The sequence below is a fragment of the Pongo pygmaeus genome, chromosome 12 (assembly GCF_028885625.2).
Source record: "Pongo pygmaeus isolate AG05252 chromosome 12, NHGRI_mPonPyg2-v2.0_pri, whole genome shotgun sequence".
Taxonomy (NCBI): Eukaryota; Metazoa; Chordata; class Mammalia; order Primates; family Hominidae; genus Pongo; species Pongo pygmaeus.
In genome coordinates this window covers 52,801,448-52,826,359 of record NC_072385.2, presented here as the reverse complement: position 1 = coordinate 52,826,359, position 24,912 = coordinate 52,801,448, and the positions used below count along the sequence as shown (strand labels likewise).

General features: G+C 34.6%; 1 protein-coding gene across 13 annotated transcripts in view; it reads left to right on the top strand.

Moving 5' to 3' along the window:
• CTNNA2 (catenin alpha 2) overlaps positions 1-24,912 on the top strand; it is a 1,147,855-nt gene that overhangs the window by 1,100,276 nt on the left and 22,667 nt on the right. For 6 of the 13 annotated variants that reach the window (XM_054474847.1, XM_054474848.1, XM_054474846.1 and 3 more), the window contains 3 exons: positions 2,929-3,034; positions 7,000-7,134; positions 17,911-18,054. In XM_054474847.1, the coding sequence (XP_054330822.1) occupies positions 2,929-3,034; positions 7,000-7,134; positions 17,911-18,054 (385 nt within the window). The remainder of the gene's footprint in view (positions 1-2,928; positions 3,035-6,999; positions 7,135-17,910; positions 18,055-24,912) is intronic. The other 7 variants (XM_054474851.2, XM_054474856.1, XM_054474849.2 and 4 more) reach the window with 2 other exon arrangements.

Below are 24,912 nucleotides of genomic sequence, written 5' to 3'. Positions count from 1 at the left end.
TAATTCTCGTATGTATAAGCCTACTCCAGCACTCATGTCAATTCTGTCATTTCTTTGGGTTTTCTTCTTTTTGTGTGTGTGTATGTACTACCTCAGTGAGCATCTTTAAATAGTTTTGTTTTAGTTGCTTCTGGGAATATCAATATTATGTGACTTAATGAAATTACTTTCCTTCTGATATTCTGGAAGAGTTTAAATAGCATTGAGATTATCTTCTCTTTAAAGGTTTAGTTAACTCCTGTAAGAAACCACCTGGATTTACTGATTTTTTTTTTTCTTTCTTTCTTTTTTTTTTTTTTTTTGATGAGTTCTGTCTGACAACTTTCTTTCTTCCATGGAAATTAGACTTTCTATTTTTCAGAATCTCCTTTCTGGTCCGTTTTGATAATTTATATTCTCCTAGAAACTTATTTCATCTGTTTTCACATTTACTTACATATATTTGAGAAAGCAGCTTTGTGATACATTTTTTTGTTTTCTAAGGTTATTGCTGTCTTATCTTTTTTACTTTTGGATATTTTTCTCCTATTTTTTCTTGATAGCATTCTAAATATATTTTCTATATCTTTTGGGTTTAGAGCTAGGTTTAGGATTTATTCATAACTTCTAGTGTTTTGTTTTCTGACACATGAATCTCTGTTTGTATTTTATTAGTTTTTTTCCAACCTCTTCTTTCTGAATTCTTGAGCCATCTATTTAATTAGTGTTTTTTGTAACTTCTTGTGTATTAATGTATGTAGTTAAGGCTACTTGTTTTTCTCTGAGCACGTTACTTTAGCTGATAAGAATGAATCATATTTAGAAAAAAGTGTACTAAATTGTGATTCAGGACACATAGACTTCCATCCTGTTTCTCTCTGTGCGTAGCAGTGTCATTTGGGCATGTTACTTTGTCTTCCTCCCTAGATTTCAGCTTCCCCAACTAGAAAATGAGAAAATATTTGATCTCGGAACTTCTATTTTGCTCTCTAATTTTATGAAATATACCCTCATACCCAGGTTGCAACTCCAATATTTTGAATTGAGTCTACAACATGAATTCTAAAGTCTCAAACTTCTTTTTTCCTAACATACTAGTAAGTCTATGAACTGTATTCTCTGGTGTAATCAAAAAGACATGCTTCTTTTCATTCTTTATCTACAATATGGGGGCCTGAGCATCAAGCAGATTCAGGGTCTATATAGACATTCTTCATTAACTGGGAACATTTTGTCAGAATCAATCAGCTGTTGGAAGTTATTATGGAACGTTCATGAGGAAGCATTTTCCAAGATCCTTTGAAATTCTTGAAATACACAATTGTTAGCAATGCAGAATCAAACAGAATGCAGTCTTATCGAATGGGTTAAGATGAAGTTACAACAAATATTGTGTCAGAGTAAACATCAGAAAATAGATTTTCTAAGGTCTAGAAGTTACAAAGAAATATGCAATCATGAGAATATTATTAAACATTGACAGATTCTGTATCCAAGTGTTCCTTAAAAAATAAAAACCATTTATTTTGCGCTAATAAAAATATGTTAGGGAATAGCAAACAGATTGTCACAGAATCTTTAACTCATCCATATTACATAAAATTCACAAATGAAATTACTGTCTACATTTTAAAATCTAAGTAGCAACTGCAAAATCAAAGTACTTTGTGGAAGAGTTAACGTCACTACAACAAAATGAAATACCTTAAGTTGTGTGTCTGTCTCTGTATTTAAACGTTAATACAAACCCAGTATATTTTACTTATACTGACTAATGTAGAAAAATCCAAGAAGGTGAATTAGTAGAGAAATGGAACAAAATATCATTCATTTACATTAGTTTACTGAAAGACATTTTGTCTTCTATTTTATAAAATGTTATTATGTAACAATAGAAATCATTGCCCTCTCTGTATAACCCTACACGGTCTGAATAAATCCCTTCTGAATAGTTTTTCTGTACAGCTCACCACATTTCTAACTACAGGAATGTAATCTTCCAGCCTTAAAAAACACATTGATTTTTATGCACATAAAGAGACCAGGTTAATTAACGATGCTAAAAATGATAAACATAATTTATTCTTTACCTCTCACAATAAGGGACAGAAAAGTTATTACATGCTACATTTTGTTTAAAGATTTATGATGCAGCATAATTTCCATTTCCCTTATAATAAATATTTAAAAGACATATTAAACACTTCACCTAATTGCAAACCTTATATGAAAATATTAGGGTGATGGTTTGGAAGCACAAAAACATTTACTGTCACTCAGTGCTTTGTACGTTCTTTCATAAATCAGTATCGGAAGCACACAAGCCAACAAAACTCTGAAATTCTGGCCAAACAGTTCCCAGTTATGTGCAAGAGATAATTGCTTCTCAAAGTGCCAAACTGGACTTAAAATTTAAATAATAGAATATAAATATGCTGGACATGAGTAGGAAGATAATGCATGTGCATTTATTTTGGCTAGAGTCTGCTTAAAATTTTGAATTTTTTACTTATGACCGGTATAAGCTTGGATAAGTTACTAGATCATTTTGGGCTCATTTTATTTTCTAAATGGGAGTGATGATACCTATTTTCTAGAGTTGTTATAAAGTCAAAATGAGGTAGTCTGTACAAGAGCTTTTGGTACATGGTAAGCAACTATAAAATTTTCATTTCTCTTATGATCTTTTATAATCGGCCATTGTTTAAAACTATAGAACTTAATGTGAAAGATAAAATGTGAACATGCACATAAAAATATGGGAAAATATTTCTAAAAATGACTACTAACACAGAAACTGGAGTTAAGCAAGAAAATATAGAAAATTCGACTAATGCAGCCAGTGCCAAATAAAATACAACACTAGACTCCTGGACAAAAGGATATGGTAGGTTGGTCTCTTTCCCGTCATTAAGTGGATTTCTAATTATGTTGTACATGTTGTTTCAGAGGCAAAGGCCCATTGAAAAATACATCTGATGTCATTAATGCTGCCAAGAAAATTGCCGAAGCAGGTTCTCGAATGGACAAATTAGCTCGCGCTGTGGCTGATCAGGTAATAGAAGAGGGAAGGGTGGGCACATGCTGAGTGGAGTCATTAATCAGCACTTGGGTTTTGTAATTAGTTTTATGCACCCTATAAAATGCCTCTGAAGAATGAATCAGAGGGGAGAATCACTGATATTTTACACACTGGTATCTGACTCTCCTGACACTGTGCTGGTGGCAAACGTAGATTTAACTCAGGAGAGAATGCTAAGGCTTCTGACCAAAATTCCTTGAGAAAGAACATACTACTTAGGAGACATCAGGCCCTGAAGAGTCACGGATTGTCCCAGCCTTCCCCATTCAGAAAGGCAACTATACTGCATAATGAAGGGGGGAAAAGCAGGTTTTTAAATTTTCATTGTTAGGCTCTTGGTTTAAATATATTTTCAGAGATTCCTACATAATGCCCTCTTTTGTTTACTTCATGGTGCCTATCACATTTAAAAAGTATATATTTAATTTATTGCTTTACTTTTTTTTTCTGTTGCCCCCAGGAAATTTAGGTTGCACATTTTAACTGACTGACAGAATGAATAAAGGAGGGAAAAGAGCAACCTGCCTTGTGGTCAGGGAACTGAATTAGCAGAGCTTTAGGGATGTGATGGGTCATGATTTGATGGTTTGTTTAAAAAGTTGTCGCGGACTCTACCAGGACTAGAATGGAAACTGCGGGTAGGACAGTCAGGGGCATTCGGAGATCAAAGGGCAGAAACAGGTTGCGGAATCTGGGAGAACATCATGTTTTTAAATGTAGAAATAAGAAACTAGAACTTTACCTTTTCTTATTTAATATGGATCTCACTCTAATGATATTCTTCATAATAACATGCTCCACCATAAACGGGATTATTCCACATGATCAAGAACCTTCAGATTTCAGCTTTATTCTAACCCAGACTCAGAGGCATCAGAGATAAATGAAATTCTCAGAGTATCTCTTAATGCTTTCAAACCAAACTAGGATATACATTAAAAGAGTTCTCACCTTGAATGTTTATTTCCATACTTTTCATTTTATTTGGCTTGAATTGGAACTTTAAAATCCTGTTCTAAATGTTTTGTTGCAATTATGGTCCATTTCTTTTAAGAGTGCTTTAGTTAGTAGACTTTTCCAGGTAACTAATGATTATCCCTATAAGCAATAGTGGTTTACGGTTTGAACCACTTTGGATGGATTGTATCATAAAATATAAGTTTTGGAAATAAAATATTATATATGCTACTATCTACATGGAAATATTAACATGAATTTGCTTAGCATACTGCAGTACATTGATGCAAGCTGGAGATACTGAAAGAGAATTGCATCCTTCTCCATATATGGTTCTAGTCTCTGATGATCTGATGATTTTTGAGTCTTTGTGTTGCTTATTGTAGTTTTCCTCCCTCATTCCTACATATAAGGGTTGCTCTTCTAAATACTTACTGCCTCAGCATCCCAGGCTCTAACATCCTTCATTCAAGTCAATACCAAATTCACACACCTTTAAAGGCTGAAAAAACAAAACAAACAAAACCCCACATGATTTTACTATCAGGATTGCACTTAAGAGTCAACGAATTCTCATTTTAATTTTATTTTACATATAAGATGGCTAATTCAAGAAATTTTTTTAACTTTTGACTTTTGGAGAAACGCTTATTGGTTGAGATAACTCAAGTACTATGATAATTTGAGAGCCGCTCACAATTTGTAGGAGCTGAGTGTTAACCCATTGCTATTGCCTAATTTCAGGGCAATATCAACCATGAGGCTTCACAGCATAAACTGAGGGGTTTTTTTTGACAGACTTCAGTAAGTATTCCAGAAAGTTCATGTAGAGGAGGGAAGAGACAATGAATTTACTTGAAAATACGCATACAAAAAAATTACCAACTAGAAAAGGCCACATTCTTTTTCTGCAAACGTTGAGAAGAGTTGGGATGTGTAGAGTGACCAGAAATTGGCCACCCACCAATTTGTCAGGAAGGACTTCTTGGGAGTGAAAATGAGCGGAGTTTGAATGGCTGTTTCATTATACTTTAAATCTCAATGACCAAAAGTATTTCTCGGCATCTTTAGGCCCCTCAAGTTCAATAGTTTTGGTTGTGACTTTTGTTTTTGATTTTACCTTTGGGGCTTTTATTTTCAACTGTGCAACCTGAAGCATAACTCAAAACAGTTGATATGTGAAAAACACATCAAACACACACACACACCCCCCGGGATACTACATTTATTTTGAGATTCAGTGACAGAGTATTTAAATGCTACTATGTCACAGTGACTGAAAATAAACAGATGAAGTTTAAACCTAATCCTCTTTGTGACATTATTATTGTCATTAGCTAAGAAATAACTTGCAATTTTTGATAAAGAAATCTTCAGAAAAAAATGTTATCAAATTCTGCACCTATTTCCATGATTTAGGAGTTATTTTCCTTGATTCATCATGCCTTTTTAAATGTGTATTGTAACTGCTTTGGTTTAAATAATAGAATAGAATGAATATTACCAAGGACTGGATTGGTTACATTTATTTTGCCAGAAAGTATTTTATAAAGATTTGAGATATGCATGCCATATAAACTTTTTATGGACTGTTGCATTTTTAATTACTGTTCCATTGAGATAGAACTCTCAGTTTAATTTGCTGCAAGGTATTTGTATCAAAAGCCTTGTCAGCCCTCTGGGGAGATGTCATTTTAAAGTTAATTCCTTTCCGTGTATGGGTCCCTGGAGTAGGATAAATATTACAGTATGAAGTACTTGTAAGGAGCTAAAAACAATCGCTGTGGAATTCTTTCTTGATAAATGCAGTTAGTGAAAAAATACCACAATGGTAAGTGTTAAATATAAAAAATATCCCTTTATCGTTTATTCAGTGGATGGTTATATGTAATCACTGGCTTTACAGTATTGATAAAAGAATTTCCTTTCTTGAGCTTGAGGGAAACTTAGCTCAGAGTCTTTCTCCCATCCTCTCATTCTAAATAAGATACTTCAGTTGTGGCTGTAGGTACTTATTTCTTACAGTATTAAGGATCTGGTGATTTTACATCCTTTGCAAGTACCAAATTGATACAGAACAATTAAATGGCCTGGAAGTAGCTCAAGCTGAACCTTTGATAGCAAAAGAAATATATAGGCATCTCAATTCCTCGGTAGCCATTGGCAATGAAGCCTCAGAAATGTTTTCAGGAGTCATGTCAATGTCTCTAGAAGTGTTCTGCCAAGCTGTGTGTGTGCTTGATGGACACCCGCCTGCTTGGGTCATAATGAAAATTCCAACTCCTTAGCCAGAGTTGACTCCGGTGCATCCATCAAAGGACTCCGTTGCTACTCTTATGAACTTCTTTCAGCTGGCTTCAGATACATTCTATCAAATCTGTTTTTCTTACAGTAGTCATGAACCATTTCAGTCTCTGACTTAAAGGCAGGTTATTATGTTGCTTACATTGTGATAAATATTAAATTCCAAAAAGTGTAATAGATTTTTTATAAGTGAATGATACATTTATTAGAGAACAAAGGAAACAAATTGATTTTCTTCCCCAAACTAAGTGGATTGAAACTGTCCCTTATGCTTGGCAGAGAGTGCCACACAAAGTGATTTACTTTTAGCATCCGTTGGTCCTCTGCATTAAAATAACATTTCACATAGTGAAAGTTGAAGAAAACTGTAAAATATTTAGGTTTCTTTGGAGTTTAGAAGACAGCAGGTAAAAATACTCATAAACATGTATAGAAGTCCCAAGAAGACTTTCTGGAATATCTTCAATCTTCTTCTGATAAAATTTTATTAAAGTAGAGCCAACCATTCTAAACTACAGTCTGTGGCCTTTCTAAAATGCACTGTGAAAAAGTTAAGTTAAATGAATGTAATTAAGGTATATGACACTGAAACCTTTTCTTTCTGCAGCTTTTCTATAACACATGTTAGAAACTGAAGAGTACTTACTAATCAAGATCACTCTTTTAATGTTTTATAGTGTCCTGATTCAGCATGTAAGCAGGATTTATTAGCCTACCTTCAACGAATTGCCTTGTATTGCCATCAGCTTAATATCTGCAGCAAGGTGAAGGCAGAAGTGCAGAATCTGGGAGGAGAGCTCATTGTGTCAGGGGTAAGCTGGACTTGGGCTTCACAATGTAAAGTTCCCACCGTTGCACTTCCAAGGCAAACATTCTTGGCAACAGTACTGCTAAAAACACCAAACTACAGTGATTTATAGGGAGGGCTTTTTTAAAATAAATGTTATCACCATTATTCCAGACCTTACAATAACTCACAAAGAGCAATTTGATTTTCCAATTACCCTGTGTTTATTCTAGCCTTGTAAAATCTCCATTCTTCACAAGAAAACTAATTTTGTAGTCTGGAAACTCATTGCCAAGCTGTGACTATTATAATTATTTGGGGCTTTTGTATATTTACTCATTGTGAGTCTACTTCCTTTTGTTAGTCCTAGTAATTTTCATTCTCTGTTCAGGAGCCAGCCTCTCTATGTGTGGATTGTGTTCACATGTTAGAGATGATGAAAACAATAGGAATTCATTCATCAGGTTCCAATGCATACTAGGTTATCGGTAACCCTTGAAAGCCAGAAGATGTTTGAATTTAATACAGGTTGATGTGCTGTTGCCAAAAACTAACATAATTGTCGAACACTAACAATGATATATTCTTTGCTCAATCACTCCAGTGTTTCCTTTCTCATGAAAATATAATTATCTAGTCCATTTTTATCAAATGCATAGAAATAAGTTCAATGAATAATTAGAAGAATCACAATTTCTTGGCAAGATTTCCAAATATGTGTTGAGGTTCTTCACCTTGGCTTCTTCTCCTCCCTCAACCCCTTTCTCTCAACACAGGGTGCCATTTGTTGCAAATTATTTGCAAGTCCAGAAATGTGGCTCTGACACCTTAGTTCTTTTCCCAGTCAGACATGATGCTACCATTTCAAGTGAGTAATTACCAGGCACATAATATTATCAGCATGGTGAATACCTTACGAAAATGAGACTAGTCACAAAGCTCAGTTCTTCCTGAAGCCATTTTTGGAAATTTAGAAGTTTGGCCGTTTGGTAAAAACATGTGGACAAATCATTCTTGAACCCAACTGTTTTTGTTCCCATATTGTTTGAGTTGCAGAAAACATAGCTGGGAAAAGAACTGATCTGGCTTGCATAGAGACACCATCTGGAAAGCCTGTTTCATGCAGTCCCACCTAGAGCCCAGTAAATTGGCTATTTTGTGCCTCTTCCCAAAGCACAGTCACCTCTTTGCATTTCCAAAATGATCCTGCTTCAACATTCTTCAACAACCAAGAGCAATCTGTCTTGCAATGTGTCCTTTCTGCCAAGCTGGTAATTACCAAGATTCTCTCGCCAAGAAGTGATCAAATCATTGCATCTTCCTTGCTGCCTTTCTTATCTTCAGCCTTGATGGTATAGTTTCCCATACCACTCAGCTTTCATGTCCATCTGTATATAGCCCCTGTGGAACTGAGTGCTTTTTGTTCAGCTTGCCTTGTGTGCTTTCATTTGTTACTTTCCAATCTTATTATTTACGTGGATGCGCAAAGCATCTTTGTGGATCTCACACTCCACAACCTCATCTGGGCAATTTTTACTAGCAGAGCCGCTCTCCATCATCCTCTCAGTACCCATTGTTTGTCACTGCCTCCAAAGCTTCATTTCCATTGTCTTTTCCTCATTTAGATGTAGTCCAAACCATCACTGGCTTTTATCACTTGCACTGTTGGCTTTTATAGAGGTGTTTGAGATTGGGAACACCATCAAGAAGCCTGTTCCCTTCTTTGAGTCTTGTTGGCAAAGTTCATAAATCCTTGCATGGGAGGAGGCTTCTTTTAGAAGAATGTTGTACAACTTGATAATAATTCTGAGGCAAATGCATTATAAAAGGTTTGCTATATATGCTCTGTCATGGGCCTGCTCTTGGCTTCCTCATGATTTATTCCAAGCTTGATTGCTGTTTGGTGCCACACCTACATCTATAGTCTGCTGTCTTTGCCAATTCTGCCTCCATCTTATTCTTCATGCTCCTTCACTGATGGCCAATGGAGAAAAAAAAATGAATATGCTTACTGTGCAAAATAGCCACAAATGACTGCTTTCAAAGTTCTGAAAGAGTCAAGAATGTGAGACCCCATACACACACATTTTCAATGATTTTGCCAAGAAAATTACACCCATTTATTCTGTCATATGGCATGGCAAAGTTGCTATTTTTTCAGAAGAAGCCATCATAGTTTAATGTACAATCAAAAAAGAAATACTTAAATCTTCTTTCTTTTTTCCCTGTGTTTATGTACATGGGATTCAAAGCCATGGCTTCTCTGAAATATATGAAAGCCCCCAGGAAAGTTACATTTGTTAGAAGTCAACCTCTCTACCCAAACAGAAGAGATTTGGACATATTATTTCCATTTTGCCAAGAAAAATGATTTTGATGTCAAAACAGAGAGCCACGTTTTTAGTCTTATGCTGGCATGATGAACATATGTTAAGCAAAATGCACAATTATGTCTTATGTCAGCGTGTTTTTGTTTTATGTGATTCTATGTATACAGACTGAGAAAGGCCTCTTGTGTTGTGTCTGCTTTTGGCTTGAGAGGTGGGGACAGATAATTCAACAGGTCACGGAGGAGAATGGATACAAAAGCTCTCCAGGTGTCATGATGGCGATCTAGAGAAATAAAGCAGTCCAGGATGTGTTTCTGTGTATGCTCATCCACACAACTGCTATCTAAGAAATACCATTGGTTTTCTACCTGGCAATTAGGTTTTTTTGTCATTGGCTTAAACCTGTCTCAACCAAAAAGTGACATTCTTATTAAATCTCAAAAAAGAAAATGCATTTGTGAGCCAATTCAGCTTAACCTGGTTACTAAGGGAGTAATGGAAAAGAAAAAATATGATAGAATTGTTAAAGTGAAAGTAGAGGAAACTGAGTTTCAGAAGATTAAACTGTCTATAAATTGGCTTTATTTATTTGCTTAGTTTAATGTTTGCTTAAATTCTTAAGACAGTTTACAGGCTTTTTTGAAAAAAAGAATATTGAAAGCAGAAAGAAAGATGAGGGGAGGGGTAGAAGAGAAGAGGCATAAAGCAAGAAGGTAGAAGAAAAGAAAAAAGAGAAAGTTAAAGATAACATGTCATAAATTAGTTTAGTGCAAGTAATGTCCATTAAATGTGACAGCATTATCTTATGGAAGAAAAGTTAAGCCATATATATTTTTAGTATGTAAATACTATTTTGAATACAAATATGTTCCAGTATCATAATATGGGTATTACTTGTATATTTAATTATCATGTTTTTGACTAATTTTTGTTTGCTAGGTTTCACAGGGTTTAATCAGCACCTTTAAAGTTAAAAATGGAGATGTATACATGGATCTGGAAAAACAAAAATCATTCCATGACCTTTAATATTTTTTAGGTACCCAAAGATTTATACATAGCCTATGATTCTGAACAATATTAGAAATACTAATGTAGGACTTTTAAATTATGCATACTGAATATCAAACATTCTGATAAACCTAATAAAGCCTACCTAAACTGTTTTTTTAAAGTTAAAAGATAACAGGAGCCTCATTATAACAATGAAGTCAGAACATAACAACAATAACCCTACTTTGATCAGGAATTCGATGTTCAGGAGAGACGAGGATGTAATTTATGGCCAAATGTACACAAAAATGGTACAAATTTTAATAGATTTTATTACATATAAATGTCTTTATATTAACAAAATATTTGAGTCAAGTCTGGAGGTGAGGAATGCTAGTTGCTTAAGTCCTTGGGCTGAATGAATGGATTACTGACCTATTCCTGAGAGATTGAGAAGCTTGCCCTAATATGTACTTTTGTTCTTTGCCATTTAAATATCTCTTTTCCAAATCCGAATGCCTCTCAACTGAGTTTAGGGGAGAGGTTTGACAAGGTGAGCAAGTTTAACTTGTGACACTGGTAGGATTTGAATTGGTAAAGAGAAGACTGGAGACTGAGGGGTCAATTACAGTAATTCTTATTGCCCATGTTTCACATTATTTTAAAAAATTGGACTCTAATTACAATCAACATGAATATTCATGGTATAGGTAATACATTCCTAAAAATATTGGAAACTGATAATATTCAAATCAATTCTACCTGACAGTGGCATATATTCAAAGATGCATATGTGTATACAAACATACAAACACAGAGCACGATTGATTTGATATTTACTCTTACACCCTCAATAAACCTTAGTGAAGTGGTCAGGAACTGAACAAGATTGATAAGTATAAACTATCTGATCCAATACAAATTAGGGAAAAGAAAATGTGGGATATATTTTGTACAATAATATATATATGGTTTGTTGAGATGAGAATTATGTTGTATTTGAAGAGCGGTTTATTCCTTTTATTTTTAAAAAGTGCCAGTATTTTGTAATGAGCTAAAACAGCCATTGAAACAAGAATTGCATCTAATTGTGTAGACCTGTACATTAAGCAACCTTTTTTTCTTAATTTTTATATCTTCTATTTTGTCTATAGTCAATTCTTCATGATCATCAAAGTGTAACAGTAATGAAAAAAATCTAAAGTGCTAGCTATTTCAATTTGGGTTTGGAATGCATGTTAGTGTTTCATTTGAACAAAAGGGTATATGTTCTAGGAATTCATAGCAGTTCAAAATAATTTTATCCAGACCTTCCATGCTTAAAGGACCTTCCCTTATGTAGGAAAAGTTGCAGTGTCCAAACCTAGAGAGAGCAAGATAAAAACAAACTTCAGATTGTAAATCTGGATGTTAGGCATAGTGGAGAAATTGTGACTAAGAAAATGAAATGAGTAGTTATAACCATTTACAGAATGGCAGTAGTTCTTTGCATACACTTTGCTAGTAAAATGAGTTGTTGCATGATTCCATATTTTCCCCAAAACCCATTCCCCAATCTGTTGATAGTGAAACTATAACCATTTAAATTCTGATTCCTGCATTAAGTCTTCCTTAGTACATTCATACCAGTATGAATGGTCATTGATTTCTGCACAACCCAAATTATAGACACCCTCAGAGGGAAATAACCTTTATATGGTTTTTTCACTGAACATTCATTCCCCCAGAGTGTTAAAAGTGACAGTCTACCAATTCAAGACCGTTATTTTTGGAAGAAATGGGAAATTAATAGGAATTTTAATAAGAAAAGTAAAAATTTCTTTGGGTGCTGGGCATCATAGAAAGCTTTGTGTCTTTTGCACTGCACCTGTGTATGTTCTCTGAATTCAGACAGTCTTGTACAAAGGAGTCTGGTATACTGCTCCACTATAGGAAGTGGCTCTTCAGTTACATTTTCTGTGATGGTCACCCTAAACTTACCAATATAATCAATTATGGCCATTAAAAAAAATCAGTTATTCATTGATGGAATTAAAGCAGTTGGTTATCTAACTGAATTGTTTAATGCATACGGAAATACCGTGTTCCAATATACTCATTTTAAAATAAGAAAACATACTGTTTTGTGGCAAAGCTAGGATGCAAATCAAGCAAATAACACTTCTTACCTTAACTGGAGACATGGATTGACCTTAATTTGATCTACTCTGTGGATGGATTTGATTGTGTCACCTAAACTTGTGGGCTGACGAGTAATTTCTATTTTAGTTTGAGGGCATTACTGCTTGTAACAATAGGAGTTAGTAGCTTTAAGAAGAGTGTCCCCTGAGATATCAGTGTCATTACTTGTCATTCAATCAGTAAAATTTCATTCCTTTGGGTCTTAGAATTTTTTCAAGTTTTGAGATGCTCTAATTAAAAGAAGAAAGGTAAATAATTGACAACTTAATTTATTATCAATTAATGCCTTAGATTTCAGTTAATATTCTGAGAATGATTTAGCAGCCAATTAACAGTAATACTTTTTGAAAACTTGGAAATTGGACACATGGGAGGTACCTGGATGAGGGGAGGTGATTGCATATACAGTTGGCCTTCTGTATCTGTGAGTTCTATATCTGAGAATGCAACCAACCTGGAATTGAAAATATTTGGAAAAAAATAAAAGTAACAATACAGCAATAAAAATAGTACAGATAAAATACAATGTAGTATTTATATAATATTTATATAACATTTGCATCATAATAGGTATAAGTAATCTGGAGAGGATTTAAAGTATACAGGAGGATGTGTGTAGGTTACATGTAAATACTATGCCATTTTATATCAGAGACTCGAGCATCCTTGAATTCTGGTATCTGCTAGGGTCCTAGAACCAATCCCGCATGGATAGCAAGGGATGACTGTATCTTGGGATATGTGTAAAACCCAGACAAACCTATTTAAGAAGTATTATTTTATAAAGCTTCCCCATAAGACGTATCCTAATTTTCCTTACTTGTTCATATATGAGAACGGTCTGATTTCATTCCAAGATTTTTTAAAATAATTTAAAAATACTTCAAATAATGTTTCAAATTATTATTGCTTTGAGAAGTGTCTTAAAAGCTACCCTCTCCCCAGTTTTGAACCAGTTTTGGATCTGTAAGAGCAAATCCAAATACATTCAATGTAATGTTTCCTTACATTGAACCAAATAATTATGGGAAGCCAAAGTGTTGAGTGAAGACCTTTATTTAGAAATGGTGTCTGTAAATTCAGCCCCTGTAAACACTTGAATTTTTCAGTTCTCAGCTCTAGTCAAGAAACAGATTATTTAGAATTGGTTACTTAAATGCATTGTGATTTTTTTTTCTTGTTTCTATTGGGGCTTACCCCAGGAATTCCTGGACTGAAGTCTGTTGAAGAAAAAAGTTGATATGTGAACAAGGTGATATAATATGAATAGGTAAAAGAGAAGGGATATTAAAATCATATGCTAAAGATTATCTGGGGATTTTGTCATTGATTTTACACATCTTTCCATTACCTTAACTGGTTAAAAATAAGATAGAATCCATAGCAAAACTAAGTCAGGATTTTTTTATTAAGTACTGGATTTGATAACATTTTGACAATAATATTTTTCTTTTTCTTAAAATAGATCAGTTTCCATAAGTTGTTTCTAATTTCCAATGGCAAACAATCAGAGATTCAAAGAGCTGCATTTATTTCTTGTTCACATAAGATTATTTTCTGATTCACTGAATTCAACATTTCCATTGCATCCTTACTCTGTAAAAGGCACGGTGATATATTTTGATTGAGTTGGGGAATTTAAAGTCACTTTATCTCTAATACCAAATAATTTTCAGGAAAAGGATAAATTTTTCTGTCCATTATGTTTTTATTAGACTGTGTAGTCTATGTTTATTTTTTTTTCCATTTAGTTTCTCAGCTTACTGAAATAGGGTTTTCAGCTAGAATAGCAGAGTATCTGTTGATGGCTATCTCTGTGCATTCATTGTTTTCTTGGTTTACTATATTCTAGAAATAAAAGTGTGTTTAACTTAGTGTCGTCTACATTCTGTCCCTGCAGATTATTTTGTCAAGTGCTTTTTCTAGCCTAAGTTAAATCATTTATAAAATATGGCCTTGAGTGCAGCCCTTAGAAGAGAAATATGTGCCACTTTATGGCCCATGTATCTTACAAATAAGAAAGTTTCCGGATGGGCAATGTGGAGTTTCTTTGTTCAGATTTCTTTTACTGCATCAGAACACACTGTCTTACTCTATCTTAAATAGTAATTTTCCTTCTGGGCTATAAATATATTTCAAAGACTTCATCCTAATTCTATTTTCTTGAAGGCAAGCTTTCTTAATTTAGACTTTTAATCTTTTCTTTTATCATCAATGCTGTATCTTGTTTTATTACTTTTCTCTGAATACCTTCATCTGTGCAGATGCCTTCTGATAATGAAATTGACTGGAACTCTGGCTAGATGTCCTGTCAAGTCGGAACAACCTGTCTCTTGACCTCTTTCATCCATTTTCTTTGGCAAATCTCTTTTGCAACTGAGAGTATCCTGGAGAAGTTATGGTCAACATCGTCTTCTAAGAACCATGTACGTTTGTCAGCCCAAATTTCTGTATGTGAGACGCTACCATAAAACAAAATCAAAACATCCTTTTATCTGAGAACTTCCAATTTGAATCTGCTGCTATCCACATTTATTGGAGCCCCTCTTATTGAGGTATTTCTCTTCAATTATAACATTTTGGTCAACTTACATGAAAAAAATGCCTGACCTTGTCTTCCATGACGAATGCATCTGCAGATTGTTCTTTTGGAATGCACATATTATTCCACCTGACTTTTCTCAATCTTTTGTGCTAAGAAGCTAAACAACTTTTTATTAACCTCAAACAAAAATTTGAGACCAGCCCTACATCTGTCTGGTCAGAATGAAATTACAACCGTGACTATAATAATGGAGTCTTGACTACTGAAATCTTGCAAACACTTCATATCTTGTCTTAAAGGGCTACTTACCCATTTCTGAAATATCATGGGAAGTATACAGCTGATCTACAGTTGGAGTAGAGCTTAGGTTTCATGAAAAATGTCAAGAGGCTAGATCCTAAGATTTGAAAATTATCTGATCCTGGCATTGCATCCTGTATCAAAGGCAGTTTTATTACTTTAACTAATATCATATCTAAAGGCATTATTATAATATCACAATCAATCATACAAAATTCACCTCAGAGGTCAGCACAGTTCACCACTCTGCATCCTTTTGATGCAGCCTAGTTTTGCATTGGGTTCCTGAAGTCATGCTCCATTTCCAAAGAGACAATAGGCAATTATAAGAAATGCCAATAGACAATCTAAGTTGTTTGTTTTATTTCAATATTTTAAAAGTGTTTAACTCCATTTTTATTTTAATATCTTAATGCTGGGAGAATTGTACCATCTGTATTGGGTAGTAAAAACTTAAGGTGTTTATTGGAAGAATGGACAATTACATCATTAATCTTAATGTCCTTTAAATTGTTTATGCGATGATCCAAGTAAGTTCCTAATATGTAATAATTTTTAAAACTGAGAAATTGTGCTAAATGACTAATTTATTTCCTACAATGGGAAAAATGAGAAGATCCCTAACTTATAAAACCAAATGAGATTGTTATAAAAAAATCAAAGATAAGCCAACTAGTCAATGATCCAATATGTAAAAGTGGAGAGAGAATAAAACTTCATAGGGCCATTAATTGCAAAATCTCACACACAAAAAAGCTGTTGAATATAGAATTTGAATTTAGATTTAGAATTGTTGAAAATAAAAATAATAAATGATACAGCAAGGAAAATATATGCAGAGTATCATTGTCTCTTCTGTTAAGTACAGAAAAAGTCAAATATAGGCAAAACACCCATCTTTTTATATGCAAGACTTTTTTTTCTTTTCTATTTACTTTAATTCTTTAAAGACATTCTTTAAATGTCTCTAACATTTATTTTGAAGTGAAAAATGGACATGATGTTGCCAAATCCATAATCAGTTTGAATTTAGTAGCTTCTGTGTTTCAAACTGCTCTCTCATCTGCCAATTTTGCTTAATTTTAAATTGCAATTATTGTAATACACTTATGTTATTTAGTATGCTAAGAATGACGGGCTTAGAAATAGAATTATATTGGCTTAAAACAGAAAAACTAATCCCAAATTAAGATTTTTGTTTATCTGTATATAGAAACAGGCTTCGGTTTTTACCCATTTATGATGCCATCATTTGCAAGCTATTGTTTTGAATGTCTAGGTTTCCTAAATTTTTTTCTGTGGAAAGAGATGGTTTCACTTTTCATGTATTCCACTAGGCAGATGAAGGCCTGACTTTATGTAGATGGTTTCAGGATGTGCCTGCTCTTCAATAGTGTCTGTTACTTTTGTTTTACCATAATCAATAACTTTGAGTATTCTATTTTAAATTCCTAAATTTTCATTTGAAAAAAAAATACTTTAGTGCGCTACATACTATTCTCATGCCTTTTCTTGTTTTTCTACGAAAACTAGACTTGGTAAATAAAGCTACGACTAGAGCAGAAATCGTCCATGACAAAAACATTTTGGTCAGTTGGCATCACTGGTCATGTAACTTGACCTCTGAGAGTGACAGTGCATTTTTTTATGATTGCAGAAAACTTGCCATTTGATTTTTTCTACAGTTCTGAAGATGAACTCTAACTACTCCTTTTAGTTGTATATTTGATACACACAGAAAAAGTCAAGATTGTCAGTGATATTTTATATTGAAAGAATCTTATGAAAAGATTCTAAAGGTAGAAAAGGGCATTGGTTATTGGCTTATCCTTTAAATTATGCCCTTCACACAATCCACCCTTGGGTTAAAAGGAACAGTCGAAAGAGTTGCAATTGTAGCAACAATGAATGCATTAGTCATTCAGTGATCCCAATGAAAGAGGTAAGTATCCCCTTAGTAGAGGACCATGTACAGAGGTTGGATATGCAGAGGCCAAAGGCTTAAGGAAGGTCACACAGCAGGGCGATGGAACTTCCAAGAAAGACATCAGGGATTCCCCACATACCGTTCCAGGCTTTAAGAGCTGCAGCCCTTGCCTTCTCTCTTGGTGATCTTCAACACTTTAAATAGGGGATTCACCCCCTTTGAGCCCCACTACAGTTGTCCCTTTCAGTGCCTGACAAGGCAGGGTGCATCTTCATTCTCCTCCCATATGGTTCCTTTATCTGTTCAAGAGCCAATGAGAAATCCAAATGGCCAGGCCGCTTAATGTCAAGAAAGCCCATATGTGTGTCTCTTTCAGCACGTAATTCCTTCATATACCTCTTTTTTCCCAATTACCCATTCCCTCTTCCACTCCCTAATCCCTTCCCAAGTAGGGTACGTTTTTTTTTTTTTTTTTTCTTTTGCTCGCTCTCTCACTCTCTCTTTTCTGTATCTCTCGGAAATCAGACAGGAGTTCAGAGCACTTTCACTACCTTTTATGAGGTAGATTGTGATGTCATAGATGGGGGCAGGGCTAGTCAACTTTCTACCCACCTCCCAACCTGTGCTGAGGGAGCTCCGATCGGGAGTGGAAGCAGTGATTCCTCCATGGTGAGTAAATTGACTTTCTAATCTAATGTCTTTCATTGTAATCATGAATTCTGAAGGCAGGGGGGATTGGATTTTAGGGAAATAAAAATGTGCCCACTTAAGGCCTCTTAATATTAACCAGCTTTGGGCAAAGGACTTATTTATTCTTTATGTGAGCCAGAAATTCCACAGCACAGATATATCTTCAATTGTGGTCTAAACTTGAGAAGTGAAAATGGTATTTTTATTTCTTTATTTCTCAGTCTTTCTTCCCATTGGGACTGAAAGTCATGGCATATGTGGAATGAATCCATTCTGTAGTCTCTTTGTGAGCTTCACTAAGGAAGGCTAGTCAGAAGGATGTATTCTTCTTTGTTTGGAAGATTTCAGGGTCATGAAATATCCTTTACTCATGTTTGCCATGAGAATCAGTGGGCCCTTCTAAAATTGTGGAGGTTAAAATGTACGTGAGGATGATACATGAGGATTATCAACAATACTTTGGGTGTTAACAAATAAAAGCTTTCTAATGCAGTGACTAAAATGTTCATTTTTTGAAAAAAGTTACAACTCCTACAAGTTTAAGGTCACAGCCATTTCAAGGTGTCACAGCCGGATTTACTACCCATTTTTGTTGTTGCACATCATAACACTGATGCTGTTTCATAGGGTCTCTTGCTAGTTAAGAGGCATGAAAAGCTGCTATTGTTTCATTTGGGTTTCTATTATATTGCTGATTAGTTCTTTTATATGCCTTAGTATTTAGAAAGAAAAGATCAACTGGAGCAGGCACTTTTCTCCACTTCTTTCCTCGTTCTCTCCTGGGTACCTATTAAAACTGTCAAGATGCAAGCTTTTGTATAAAAGGGTAAAGGGAGTTCATGGAGGTGGTTGACTCTTTAAGGGATATCAAAGCACTAGGGTGGGTGTTCTTAGAAGGGTTTGACCACCAGAATGTGAAACCCTGTTTTTTTCTTAGGGTGGGATGAAAGCATCAAGGTGTGGATTATGAGTATTATAAAATATGTAAAGAGGGAATCATCCTTTTTTTTTTTTTTTTTTTTTCCAAAATATACATCCCTGGTTGGCTAGCCATGATGAACATTTGTGTTGGAGAATTGATTTCAGTTTAAAATGAAGAGTCCTTTCTGTCTCATCAACAGCTTCTTTGTTATGCATAAATCCCTGACCCCCAAAGTTATACACTGTTATATTTAAAAGCAGTATAGCTGATACTGCCCTCTTTAGTACCCTGGGGTTGGGTAATGAGTTTTGAAGTTATTTGATACCTAAATTTTCTAACCTAAATAAGTGACTGTAGCAGTAAAGATTTCAGGCCTGATAAAGAAAGGTAAGGCCATAACTGGCCAGTAGGAAGATTTTGATGACAGTCACCTTGAGGCAACTTAATATTGCATTGTGGGCAATAATGCCAGTCTTATATGTTGGTTTATCCCTCTTAAGTCTCTGACCTACCTTCCATTAAAAGTACTAGACCCCTGAAACCCAGGTAGAAGAAAACCTTCAGTGCCAGAAAAATCTGATGTCTAATCATAGCTCAAGTTTTCAATGTCTTTTATCAACCCCTCATACAGCTGCCAGGTAAGAAATGCTCATATTTTCAAACCCTTGGGACACAATCATCTTTAAACTTCGTGAGTTAAGAACGGTTGTGTTGTGCGCTTGTGCAAATTCAGAGAGTCTATCATGGAATGCATTGTGCATGCACTTATTTATCTTCATGTGCATGTTTCATTTGTTCAGTGTTTTTTAAATTCATTTCGTATGTATTAAAAATTTAATTTAAAAATACATACCTATATTGTGCTCCAAAGGAGACAGTGAAATGGAATGGAGGTTGCATTAATTTGGGGTCTGAACACTTGGTATGCTAGTTCTATCTCTGTGCTTGACTTGTTAGGTAACTCAGAGTAAATTACTTAGATCTCTTGGGCCTCAGTTTTTCTCATCTGTAAAATGATGGTAGATGATCAAAAAGAGAGATTCTGATGCATCCCTGCTCTAAAAATCTATGGTTTTATGGTATATTATTGAAGAAATGGCTTATGGGAAAATGATTGAATAGTTGATGAAATACAGTTTTTATTTTGTACATACAATTATTAAATCCAGAAAAAACATTCAGTTTAAACAAGGTTTTAAAATGTGCTGCCTATCTGATATAGTGCTATTTGGTTAATAATATATTGTGGCTGAGCCATTTCTTTTAAAAAGACAATGTCATTTGATTAATCTGCTAAATCTAAACCACTTAGAAAGTTAAATATAAATTGATACCTGAAGAGAGGCAGAATCCATGATAGGTAGCTACATAATGATTTTGGAAGACCGATTCATGTTTTAACTCCATAACTACCTTTGTGTTATTCTAATTATTGGGGATGTAAAAAACATTTACTAGGTAATAGATGTAGCTGATCTTACTGGGGCTTCAAAGTTTAAAATTACCTATGTAATATTGCAGGAAATCCCAGGTAGTTTTGGAAGGGTTGATAAGTAGGGAATTGGTGAGTATGGAACTATGTACTATGGGGGATAAAAAGTGTAAAGCCTTGCTCCTGAATTTGAGGAATGTGCAGCCTCTTTGGGGAGTCTGTACATGTGCCAAGTGCCAACTTGGAAGTGAATACAGTAAGTGCCAAAATAAATATCCCTGTGGCCTGGGTGGGCTGGATTGCACTGGGGAGTCTTATAAAAAGCTGATACTTTTAGCTAGCTGAGAACAGAATGGTTTAGATTTTTGTGTTATTGTATATAAAAAGGACAGGGAAGTGTTCCAGGTCTTCAAGACCACAGAATTGTAAATGGAGCTGAAGATATATCTTGTGTTCAGACATGACATTTGTCAAAATCAAAATGTATTGCTTATAGTTCAACCTCATACTTTTTCTGAACCCTTTTCCCCTAAATCATATGCTGACTGTACTAGATGAGATACATGTCTTTGGAAGAATTGAGGAGGCAGCAAGTCAGTGAATTGAGTAATTATAAAGATATAATCAGGCAGGCATTTGGTCAGTTACACAAAACTCCACATGATCACTCACAGCCACAGCTATGGAAGAGAAATACATAAAAGGCAGACGAAGGAAAGAGGAAGACTAGCTTGGAGATATTCCAGTATTGTGATAAAAGTGGAAAGAGATCATCATTTGAGGGTATCATTAACAGATTTAGAAATGTCAGATGCTGATGGAAATGTCCGTCAGCTAATGAGAATCCATGTAACCAAGATGACTTTATAAAGCAAACAATTTCCTTGGGCACTAAGCAAGAACAACATCAGTTTCTCCATCCTTTAACAGCCAATATTGACAAGGTTTTAACACTAAGTAAAACTGAACATGATTATGCAAGTATCCTTCCCATATACTCTTGGAAATAGGTTATTGATTTGGGTATGATTTATTCACATTGACCAAGAACACTTACATTTGAAAGCCTCTCTGTTGCTGTAGATTCACAGAAGATTTGCAGTGGATATTTTACCTCACATAGGGAAAACTGTTTTTGTATTTCTTGCCATTCGAATCTCTTCCAAGTTATTACCTTGGCCATTCTAAAAGACTGGAATTCCACGATTAGAACTGCTCTGTTACCTAGCCCCTTTACCAGATTATAAGAACTTAGTAAGTAAACAAGGACTCAGTTTAGATCACCCAGTGACATGGCTTCTAATTTCCTATTGTGACATCTGAATTAGCTTCTAGAATTTGTTTTCTCAGGAAATCACTTTCAAAGGCTAAATTTTTCTGTTTGGGGATGGTGAAGTAGTATGATCAAAGGTAGTTTAACAAAGCAAGAAATATTCTCCTAGTGCTAGTTTCTAAAAAAAAAAAAAATGTTCAAGCAGAAGTTAGATTATGTTTGTTTCAAGAGAAAAATGATGAGGATGACAACTGTTCTCCTTTCTTCCTCCTAAGTGTCTCTGGAGGTCATTTTAGAAATAAAGCATCAGTTAGAGCTATAATTCAACAAATTCATTGAGTATGTAATATGGGATATTCTCTGTTCTACGTATGATGGATTCATAGAATTAGCATGGAAAACAAGCACATGAACTAGTAACTATGATTATAGTAATCATTTTAAAAGAAATACATATTGTGACCATTGTTGTAGAGAAGGATAAAGGGGTGTAATTTTTTTTTTGAGCCTTCACACATAACTGAAGAGGAGTTTTCCAGGTGGAAGGAGAGGGAGGAATATCTCAGAAAAGAAACGAAACATCCATAGCATTGAGGTATATAAGTATTCTAGGATAACTGGACCTGAAAATGTCAGAGAGGGCTGGAAAGATGGAGAAAAGTAAAAGATGGTGAGGTTGGTGTTGGACATCAAAGAAATTCTTCTGACCATGCTGATTTTAATGAGTAGCATTGAAAATGATCAGGATTATCTGCATGCCAGCTAAGCAAGGGGTTTGGGGTAGACTACTAAAATGCAGGATCCTGGGCCATGTTGCAAACTTCTTGAATCAGGAATGGTAGGGAGTAGGTTCTTGGAGTCTGTAATTAACTACCCCATCCCACTCCCCAACACACCACAGGTGATTCATTTTCACAGCAAAGTTTTAGAATCCCTGCAAGGCAACAGAACTGACTCATTCTGTTTCTATGTTGTTAGAAGCAGTTTCAGAGTAAAATAAAGTATCATGTTATTAAAAGATTTTGGGAAAAATAGGAGTTTAGGGTAATATAAGCATATTCTCAAGAAAATTGGTTTAAATTGTGGTTAAGCGTGAGAACTAAGAAAAGATGGTTATTAAATATAAATAATCAGTGATGCTATTAAATCTCCTTGAAAGTGAGAGAAGAAACTGTAAACATTCAAGAGACCGTCCTTCATTTTTCTTTGTCATGCTCCAATACAAGGAGTTAATGAAGATTGAAGCTAAGTTGTTCTACATCTTCCAAGTTGTGCCAAGATAAGAGATAGGGGCAATAATCCAGAGTAACATTTGTTTTGGGATGGTATTCTTTTGTAGGGCCATTTGACTCCTTTAATTAAGTGAACTTCCTTGGGAAAAAAATGTGTATGTCAGCATTCTCATCATGACTGGAAGAACCGAACTTTCATGCCCATGCAGTATATGACCTATACTATATGGTCTATGTTGAAAATGTTAATTATATAACTATATGTTTAAATCAGTAGTCACTTACAAGTGCTAAATTCTTTGTTGTTTGTTTGTTTTTCTTTTTTTCATGAACAACAGCTGTTATCCTACACCCATCAATCTGTGTAGAAAGTTAGAGAAGTGGTAAAAGACCTAGGGAGAGGGAGATACTAGAAAGGAATTTTACATTTTACTGAGACATGAAAATGAGCCCTGGTTGAGAATAAAGTGAGCCTTAGTTCACAGCAACAAGGATTGATTCTAATTTAGCCCCCTAATTGCTTTGCATACAACATATCATTTCCAGATCGCCAGAATCTTCTGTATTTTTATTTGAGAATAGCTTTGTTTGGAAGTCGAGGATTGATGGGGAACCCTATTTTTATTTGTTTTCTGCCGTTAATTTCAGTGTCTTCTCTTGGTATAGATACTGTCACTTTCTAGAATTAGTTGACTGGTAGGAGGCAGTGCCTGCCATTAAGTGAACAAACTAAGGTTGATGGCCTAAGGATATATATATCTATATCTAGGTATCTAGATATAGATGTATGTAGTTATTTTTAGTTCTTACAGATATCTCTTGCCAATGATCTGTGGCTCTGTCATTGCCCTTGTTACACCAACTAAAGCAAATACAACCTTGGGTGGTTCTAAAAAGATGTTCCAGGCAAAATTATTTACCTCAAGGCCTATTCTTTTACCTAAATAAATGCCAAGCAGAGAACAGCAACAGCTATGTGGTTTTGATTGTTATAGATCTGAAGAATATAAGTTAAATAATGTTAAAATTATAAGAGCGATATTGCTATTAGGTGTGAATTTGGAAACCAACTCTCTCTTTTATAATTGATGAAACTGGGCAACATTCTTAACCTCCCTGGGCTTTTGCTTTTTATTAGAATAGTGATAGCTACTCAGAGGGCTAATTGCCCATGGTAAATATCAAAATATCAACAGTTATATTAACATAAACAGAAGGATTAGTATGTGCCAGGCATTGTATGAAGCATTTAAAATGCACTATGAAATATGTTTTTTCAATTGTGCTCTGGAGGAAATACTATCATCCCCACTGAAAATATTAGAATAATGAGGTTCAGAGCATTTCAGAAACTTCCTGGAGGTCACAAAGTCAGTGTTTGGTACACAGTAGTGCTTCAGGAAGAGTTCTTTGATATTCTCCAACAGCATGGTGTACTCTTTCTGTCATTTCTTGTATGACATTTTAATGTCATTATATTTCTCTCAACTAGTCTGTAAGATAGTTATAATAGGGAATATGTTTGAATGTTCATTTTTTCCCTGGTTCCCTGCATGATGAACATATAATCTATGCTTAACACATTAGCTTCTTTACCATCTGTTCTTCCATTGTAGTGAGTTATCACACCCAAAAAATCCCAATAATTGATTTTGAAGTCTATCAGTCATTCATACTTTCATTCATTTATTTCTATGTGAAAGCATCTGACTTCAAATGCTAGATTTCAAAATGCACTGTTTAACTAGGATTTGGGGCCAAAAATCAGGTAACTAAGTGCAATTATTTTTCTAGTTAACTTAATTTCTTTATAATTTACTCTGTTAAATTTTCAGATATATTAAACCCTTTTTAAGAAAAGATTATGCCATAGAAACCTACAGAATTTTTTCCCAAAAAGCTGAATGAATCAAATTAGTAATTTATTGTAAAAAGAAATTTAAAAGTAACATGGTTGATTTCATTTGCCCCCTTATGC